Below are 9428 nucleotides of genomic sequence, written 5' to 3'. Positions count from 1 at the left end.
TTCTCTTGGAGTTGAACTCCAAGTTATAACGTGTTTTGGGCGTTCAACTCCGGATCATGACGTGTTTCTGGCGTTTAACTCGAGACAACAGAATGTACTTGGCGTTCAACGCCAAGTTACGTCGTCAATTTTCGAATAAAGTATGGACTATTATATAGTGCTGGAAAGCTCTGGATGTATACTTTCCAACGTCATTGAGAGCGCACCATTTGGAGTTCTGTAGCTCTATAAAATCCATTTCGAGTGCAGGGAGGTTAGATTCCAACAGCATCAGCAGTCCTTTTTGTCAGCCTTTTTCAGAGTTTTGCTCAAGTCCCTCAATTTCAGCCAGAAATTACCTGAAATCACAAAAAAACACACAAACTCATAGTAAAGTCCAGAAATGTGAATTTAACATGAAAACTAATGAAAACATCCCTAAAAGTAGCTTGAACTTACTAAAAACTACCGAAAAACAATGCCAAAAAGCGTATAAATTATCCGCTCATCACTCAACAAGCCTGGAGGAAGATGCATTGCACGTTGCCAACTTGGGAACCAAGTTGGCAATGCCAGGAAGCTACCAGAGGAGGTGATTGTGTGTTATCTCTGGCGTGTTTGCCAACAACGTGGGCAACAACGCCCAAGCAAAGAGGAGAAGAGAACCTGGTGTTGTCACTGGCGTGTTTGCCAGCAACATGGGCAACAACACCCAAGCAAAGAGAAGAGGAGAGCCTAGCATTGTTGCTGGCATGTTTGACACCAACGTGGGCAACAACGCCCAGACAACTTGACATTGCCCTCTTCAATGGCGTGTATCTTGAGCTAGAAAACTCCAAATGAAGTGAACTCAGTGGCATTGGAAAGTAGATATCAAGAAATTTCCAACCATATATCATAGTGTGGGATTGGAGTTCATCTAATGGTTCAAAAGCCAGTTTCATTTAGAGCCTCAGACACTAAGGGCGTTGTCACTGGCGTGTTCACCAAGTTGCCAACGCCCAACCCAGGCAGTCTGACCTTGCCCTCTTCAATGGAGCATAACTTTAGCTATAGAGATCCAATTGAGGTGCTTCCAGTTGCGTTGGAAAGCTGACATTCAGAGCTTTCCAACCATGTATAATAGTTTATAGTGAAGTACAAAATTGAAGCTCAAAATAGAGGCAACTTTGGGCATCAAAATTGAGTTCAGAAAGGGCCAAGTGTTTAGCAACAACTTGGGCTGGCAACGCCCAAACACCAAGCCTGGTGCCCAAGAAATTCCTTGCACGTTGCCAACGTGCTTAATGCTGGCATGTTTGCCAGTAACGCCCAGATTGGGCCAGAATTGATGAGGACTTACTCTTGCTCTCTACACTCTCTTCAAAGGGGAATACTTCCTTCATTAGACCAGGAACTTAACAATGGAAAAGCCCACATGGCCAACCCAATTGAGGACCTCCAAATGAGTTTTAGGAGTAGTATAAATAGAGTAGAATTTTATATTTAGGGGGCTTCTTCAACTTCTTAGAGACTTTTACTTTATACTTTTACATTTCACTCCAGTACTTGAACTTTTACAGCATTCTTCACTTTCGGGAGGATACCCGAAAGCTATTTTGTTTTTCTTGCAACTTTCAACTTTTAGTTTTTAAGAACTTCTTCTTCATTCTTCATTTCTTGACTACTTGATTTTAATGTCTACTTTTGCAATTGTTGTTGAATTTAGAGCTATGATTCACTAAACCCCACTTTCATTAGGGGGAGGAGCTCTGTTTATTTAAATGGGTTGACAACTAATCTTTTCCTTCTCAAGTCAAGTGGTTCATCCAAGAGAAAACTCTTGTTCTTCACAGATTCAATTACATTCAAGAGAAGGATTGAATCTACATGAATCGTATGGTGAACTTGAGAAAGAATCCATATAATTCAGTTTGGAGTTCTCCTTTCACAATTTCTTTGATCAATACACTTTGGGTTGGTATGTGAGATATAACCTCCTTTAGTTGAGATCCTAGAAGTTGTGTGGCTTTGGATTAGAAATTTGAACTTCACCTCTTCTCATGACCAATTAGATCACAAGAGTGGCAATTGATTGTGTTGAGAGAAATTGAATTGCCAAGAGATTGGGATTCAATTATTCACAATCTGCCATGGATCTATACCCATGATTGAGAAGGAGTTGAGTAAAGTCAATTCATGACAATTTACACCTCTGATCCCTAATGATCTCTCCATCATTAATTCTCATATCTTGTGTTCTTTAGTTATCTTGAATACGCACTACCCAATTCCCTTCTATATTCTTGCAATTTAGTATACCATTTACATTCTGTTTTCTATTCCTTGCAATTTACCTTTCTACTCTCTACAATTCTGCAATCTTTACTTTCTTGCAATTTATCTTTAATGTCATTTAAGTTTCTTGCACTTTAAGTTTCAGTTATTTACTTTCATTTTCCTTCTTTATTCTAGTTCTTTAAATTCCTTGTCATTTAACTTTCCGCAATTACATCCAAAAATCAAATCTCATGAATTCAAAACCATGTTTGCTTGACTAAATATACCATTTAACTAAAGTTGCTTAATCTACCAATCTCCGTGGGATCGACCTCACTCTTAGTGAGTTTTATTACTTGATACGGCCCGGTATACTTGCCGGTTGTATGTGAATTCTAAATTTTCGCGCGTATCAAGTTTTTGCCCCCACATTCTTTTTCCCCAGTGATTCTATTTTCTCGAGGACGAGCAAAACTCTTAAGTTTGGTGTTGCAAAAGCTTTGCTTTGTGACTTCTACCACTCTTAAGTATAGAAAAAGAGGACGGAGCAAACTAGAGAGCATGCACATGAGCCTGTGCAGCCGCCTCAACAAAGACAAAGGAGTGACCTTGAAGAGATCAATCACTACATTGGATCCTCAAGGAGGAGCACTAGCCACCATTATTCAAGTGGATTCATTCAATTTTATCTCATTTTCTATTATTTTTCTGTTTTCTATCTGTTTTATTTGTTCTCTTGTTCTTATTACATGATCATTTTAAAGTTGTAAAATTTTTCATATATCTCTCACCTTGCTTAAATTTTTTTTAATGAAAAGAATTGAGAGATGCATGAATTTCAAGTTTAAATTAAGATTAGTTTAATTATGTTGATGTGGTGTCAATTGCTTTTATTTTCTGAATGTATGAAATAAACAGTGCATATTTGAAGTTGAAATTTATGAATGTTGGCTCTTGAAAGAATAAGAAAAAAGGAAAAGTATTATTGATGATCTAAAAAAAAATCTGAAAATTGATTCTTGAAGCCAGAAAAAGCAGCAAAAAGCAAAAGAAAAAGCATGTTACAAAAGAAAAAAAAATATATACGCATGCAAGAAAGAAAAAAATGGAAAAAAAATACAATAAAAAGAAAAATCCATTACTGCCCAAAAATGCAGGAAAAAGAGGGCAGATTGAAAAAGCCAATAACCCTTTAAACCAAAAGGCAAAGGTAAAAGGACTCAAGGCTTTGAGCATCAGTGGTTAGGAGGGCCCAAAGGAATAAAATCTTGGCCTAAGCGGCTGATGCAAGGGCATCTTGGCCAGTTTCACTAACCTTTTCTCTACTGTTTTTAGGGTAGTTTCATGCATTTCCTTAGGAAATAAGCTAGTTTTGGGTAGATATTCACTTACACCTTGATTCAAGCATACATTGTGTATTTTACATGATTTCATGAGGATTTTGCATGAATTTAGTGACAAATTGTATGTTGCATTACCCATGACTTGGACTAGAACTTTGATGCACTCTATTGCTTGATTTCAGGACCAAAGGAAGCAAGGAGGAACCACTTAGCAGTCACGTTAATCTAATTAACGTGGACACTAACGTGGAATAGGAGGTAACTTGCAAAGTTAATGAGAAAAGTGATTGCCAATAACGCTCTCGAAGCCATCATTGCCCACGTTAAGAGTCACGTTAACTAAGTTAACTTGAGCTCTAGCGTGAAGAAAGGATTTTGAGCCAACGTTAGTGACACTTAACATTATCACTAACGTTGGCCAATGATCATAAGTGGCCACGTTAGAGTCCACGTTAACTTGGTTAACGTGGCCTCTAACGTTAATAAGGGGAAGGAAGCCAACGCTAGTGACATTCAACATTGTCACTAACGTTGGCCTAAGGTGCAATATACCACGTTAACTTCCACGTTAACTTGGTTAACGTGGGAGCTGACGTGAAAGGCAAGAACGGTCGACAACGTTAGTGACACCCAACATTGTCACTAACGTTGGAAGCAACCACAAAACCCCAAGGAGCCACGTTAACTTCTACGTTAACTTAGTTAACGTGGAAGCTAACGGCAATGAGTGAAAGATGAGCCAACGTTAGTGACACTCAACATTGTCAATAACGTTGGAAATGGTTTGCAAAGCCACGTTAGAAGCCACATTAACCTAGTTAACGTGGACTCTAACATGAATAGGGGCATATTGGAACGTTAGTGACAATGTTGAGTGTCACTAACGTTCTCAAAGATTGGCATGCCTACGTTAAAAGAGCCACGTTAACTAAGTTAACGTGGACTCTTACGTGGGAAAGGGGGAGGCTCTCAACTTTATTGGGAAAGTTGAACCCCAATAACGTGTGCGAAGGACAAAGAGGCAACGTTAGTGGCAACGTTTGTATCACTAACGTTGAGGTTAACGTGGCCTTTACTTGGGTAAGAAACGTTAGTAAAAAAGTTGAATGACACTAACGTTTTCGAACCCATTTTCTCACTGAATGTTAACACCTCTAACATCTTGAGCTAAAGTCTCTGCCCACTTCACACTTTCTCTCTGCAAGTAAAACCAAGCCCAAGTGAAGAAGAGAACTGCTCCAAACTGAAGATCTAAAGGCCCAAGACTTGAAGAATCAACTAGATGAATAGAAGAGTAATATATATAGAAGTTTTTAGGGGGAGAGGGGGAAAGGAGTCTGAGAGGAAAAGAAAAGCATTACTCTCTATATTTTTACTTTCTCTGCTCTTCTAGTTCAGAATGTATTCTCCATCTGTGTTTTCATTTTTTAGAGCTATGAACAACTAAACCCATTTTATTGGGTAGGGAGCTCTATTGTAATTTGATGGATCAATAGTAGTTTTCTTCATTCTTCTTCTATCTTTTCTCTTGATTTTACTTGAAAGCTTTCGATCTTCATCCCATTGGGTAGTTATCTTGGAAAAGAAACTATTCAAACTTGGATCCCTTCTGAACTTTGAAAGAGGAATGAAGAGATCAAGCTAGAAATACTTTCTCATGCTGGACCAAATTGGGTTTAGATGGATATGTGACTATAATCCTCTCAAAACTTGATTTGAGAAATGCATGTGGTATAATCAGTGACCACACTTCATCTCTTCTCATGAGCAATTGACCAAGGAATTGGCTATTGATCAAGATTTGAGAGATTGAATTGCAAGAAATTGTAATTCAATCAATTAAGATTGCCAAGGAGATCAATGAGTGCATTGATTGAGGAAGAGATGAAAATGAACTTGATCCGGAGAATTGCAACATCTCCTTTGCCCAATGAACTCCCCAATTCTGATCTCACCCATTCTCTTTAATTTCTGTGTTTATTTTCATGAGCAAACACCCCATTCCCATTTACAATTCTGCAATTTAATTTCAGTCATTTACTTCCAGTTCTTTAATTCTAGCATTTACTTTTCCGTCATTTACATTCCTGCCATTTTATTTTCTGCAACTCTCAACCCAAATTCTGAATTCGCTCAACTAGAACAATCTTCTAAGCAAAGTTGCTTGATCAATCAATCCCTGTGGGATTCGACCTCACTCTATTGTGAGTTTTTACTTGACGACAAAATTCGGTACACTTGCCGAAGGAAATTTGTTGAGAGACAATTTCCACCTGCATCAAGTTTATGGCGCCGTTGCCAGGGATTGATTGTGCATCAACAATTATTAGATTGGAAGATCACTAGATTGAGCATTTTTGTTTTGTTGAATTAACTTTCTGTTTGAGTAAATTTACTTTCTGTCTTAGTTAACTTCTTCCCTTTCCCCCTCTACTTTTTCGTTTCTTTGTTATTTATAATTCAGTTTACTAACCCACTAACTGTTTGATATATTGCTTCACTCACAACTAACAGTAATTTTGACAACAATACCATCTGCACATAGTTTTTCCTTGCTTGTACTTGTGGGTTGTATGACAGGGAGAAGAAGTGGGGCATCAACTTCTTTCGATTCTGAACCAGAGAGGACCTTCCTTAGATTAAGGAGGGAAGAAAGAGGGAAACGTGCAATCGGTGCTGAAGAGGAGGAGGAACACTTTGAACTAAACATGGAATGCACCATAGAAAACCAACATGAAGAAGAGGCTAATAACCATGGGGGAGGAGGTAGAGCAAATCATGTTGGGGAGGATAGAAGAGTGTTAAGCTCTTATATCAATCCTAACCCAGGCAACTGTGGGAGCAGCATTCAGAAGCCCACCATACAGGCCAACAATTTCGAGCTAAAACCTCAACTCATCACTCTTGTGCAGAATAATTGCTCATTTTGAGGAGGTGCTCAAGAAGATCCGAATCAACACTTGACCATCTTCTTGAGGATTTGTGACACAGTGAAGTCCAATGGAGTCCACCAGGATGTCTATAGGCTGCTCTTGTTCCCTTTCTCACTCAGGGACAAGGCATTCAAATGGCTCGAATCCTTCCTAAAAGAAAGCCTGACAAATTGGGAGGAGGTCACTACAAGAAAAAGCCATATTTGTAACAAAAAAAATTGTTACAAAACGTCGATAAAGGATCAATAGGTTGAGAACTGAAGTACAGACGTTCAGACAGCAAGATGGGGAGACACTTTATGAAGCTTGGGAAAGGTTCAAAGACCTAACAAGAAGGTGTCTACCAAATATGTTTAATGAATGGGTGCAGTTGCATATCTTCTATGAAGGCTTGTCATATGAATCAAAGAAGGCAGTAGATCATTCCTCTGGAGGATCCTTGAACAAGAAGAAGACCATTGAAGAAGCCATAGATGTCATTGAAACTGTAGCTGAGAATGACTACTTCTATGCTTCCGAAAGAGGGAACACTAAGGGAGTAATGGAGCTAAACAGTGTGGATGCTCTGCTGGCTCAAAACAAGCTCATTACCAAGCAGTTAGCTGACCTCACCAAGAAGATGGAGAGAAACCAAGTGGCAGCAATCACCACCTCATCAACAACCCAAGAAGAAGTTGAAGAAGAGGACCTTGAGCAAGCCAACTACATTGGGAATTCACCTAGACAGAACCATGATCCATACTCCAAGACATACAACTCTGGATGGAGGAACCACCCAAACTTTGGGTGGGAGAATCAGCAAGAGCAAAGCCAAGACCAGAGACGTTAAAACTCCAACAACAATGCAGCTCATTAACAATTCACACAGAGGACATATCAACACCCCCACAACAACACCTCTCATCCTTCCACCTCTAATCTCAATTTACCATCAATTTATGACAGACTCTCTTTTCTTGAAACCTTACTTGAAGAAATATGCCAAGAGATTCAAGAAGATAAGGTGTTCAAAGAAGAGGTGCGAGCTAACATTAAGAAATAAGGAGAGACCATCAAGAAGCTGGAATTCCAAGTGGGATGCTTAGCGGAGAAGATTCCCAAACCTACTGATGGCTTCCCAAGTGACACAGAGAAAAACCCAAGAGGAGAAGCAAAGAAAGTAAGATGGGAAGATTGCGAAATGGTCACTACAAGTGATCAAGAGGATGAAGACAAGAAAAGCAACCTCTCCCAACAGCCTGAAAACAACTCAACAGAGGAGGTGGATAGAGATCACCAAGAACCAGAAATCTCACAACAAGAGTTGCTGAAGCTCTATGCACCATTTCCCCAACTGCTCAATGGTGTTGTGGGGAAGAGAATATACTCAAGGTTCCTAGACTTGTTTGCATCTCTACATGTGAACATACCATTCATCAAGGCCATACAACAAATGCTTGCATTCATCAAGTACATGAAGGAACTTCTTCCCAGGAAAAGCTCACTCAAAGGAGGCCAAACTATAGTGTTAAACAAGGAATGTAGTGCCCTGATTCAACCTGAATTGCCTGCAAAAAGAAGAGACCCAGGGAGTTTTCACATCCCCTGTGCCATAGGGGAAACAATGTTCGATAAAGCACTCTGTGATTTAGGGGCAAGCATCAACTTACTGCCCCTATCCCTGGCGAAAAGGCTGCAAATCAATGAGATAATGCCCACAGATGTGGTCATCAGACTGGCTGATAAGACTCAAAAGCAAGCAATAGGAGTGGTGGAAAATGTGTTACTAAAGGTTGGGAAATACTTTATCCCAACAGACTTTGTCATCTTGGACATGGAAGAAAGTCACACTCACCCAATCATATTAGGAAGACCCTTCCTAGCTATAGCCAAAGCACTCATAGATGTGGAGAAAGGAGAGCTAATATTGAGGATCCATGATGAACGGCTCAGCTTTAATGTCTTCAAACTCTCACAAGAAGTAGACCAAGAGCACAAGGAACCAAGTAAAGACCATGATGAGATGCTAAAGGAGGAAGCATGCACAGAAGCACACCTAACCTATTTGGAGACTCCTTTGGTTGATAAACAAGGGAAACAACAACTACCACAGCTCAAGGAGAAGTTAGAAGAACCTAAACCTCTAGAGGCATGTAAAGACAACATCACAAATCCCTTAGAAAAAGAAGTCATCAAGAGCAAGGCAATATCAAAGGACACAAGGAAGAAGGTACCAAGGAAGTGGAAGAACAAAAAGATCCCTACGAAAGACTTCTCTCCAGGTGATAGAGTGATCTCAGCTTACTTTCCAGATATCCCCCCTAATCTCCCTACTGTACCATCTCAGTTACCTAAAGTCTTCACAATCAACAGAATTCTCTCCCTGGAACATGTAGAGATCATTGATACAACCAATGGATACAAGTCCACAGCGAGAGGAGAGGACTTCAAGCATTACCAACCACCCTGATGAGGGAGAAACATCAAGCTAATGACGATAAAGAAGCGCTTTGTTGGGAGGCAACCCAACCTTAGGTAACTACCTTTTCAGCTGCATCTCAATAAAGATCACAAGTTGTTTCCCCTGCATTGCAAGGAGCTAAGTTTGGTGTTCCACACCAAAACAATTCAAGAGTGAAAGTGCGATTCTAAGTTTGGTGTCCCACCAGAGGATGCTAGTTAGAATCACATTATACTCTCAAAGCACATTGCTAGCTCTAACCAATTAAGGGAACCACTTGGATATAGATTAGTCTTTAGTTAATTGTTTCTAACAGCAAGATACGAGGTTCTACGCATACATGCAAGGTTTTGTAGTAAGCAAGGAACTAAGTTTGGTGTTCACACACCCAAAAAAAAAGTTCAGAAATCATAAGCATACATGCGAGCTGACTATTCCTCAAGTGCTTGGGAAATAAGCAACTTCCAATAACCT

General features: G+C 39.7%; 1 protein-coding gene across 1 annotated transcript; it reads left to right on the top strand.

Moving 5' to 3' along the window:
- The first annotated feature begins 7694 nt into the window (after window positions 1-7694).
- On the top strand, window positions 7695-8963 carry LOC107484077 (uncharacterized). Its single transcript, XM_016104690.1, has one exon. It carries the CDS (start codon window positions 7695-7697, stop codon window positions 8961-8963), a length of 1269 nt encoding a protein of 422 aa, XP_015960176.1.
- The last annotated feature ends 465 nt before the right edge of the window (window positions 8964-9428 follow it).

This window comes from Arachis duranensis, chromosome 4 (assembly GCF_000817695.3).
Source record: "Arachis duranensis cultivar V14167 chromosome 4, aradu.V14167.gnm2.J7QH, whole genome shotgun sequence".
NCBI classification, from domain to species: Eukaryota; Viridiplantae; Streptophyta; class Magnoliopsida; order Fabales; family Fabaceae; genus Arachis; species Arachis duranensis.
The sequence above is the reverse complement of the archived record's forward strand: the minus strand, read 5'-3'. Positions and strand labels throughout refer to the sequence as shown.

Coding starts and splice junctions, on each gene's coding strand:
- LOC107484077 (XM_016104690.1), top strand. CDS start 7,695: ATGGTCACTACAAGTGATCAAGAGGATGAAGACAAGAAAAGCAACCTC.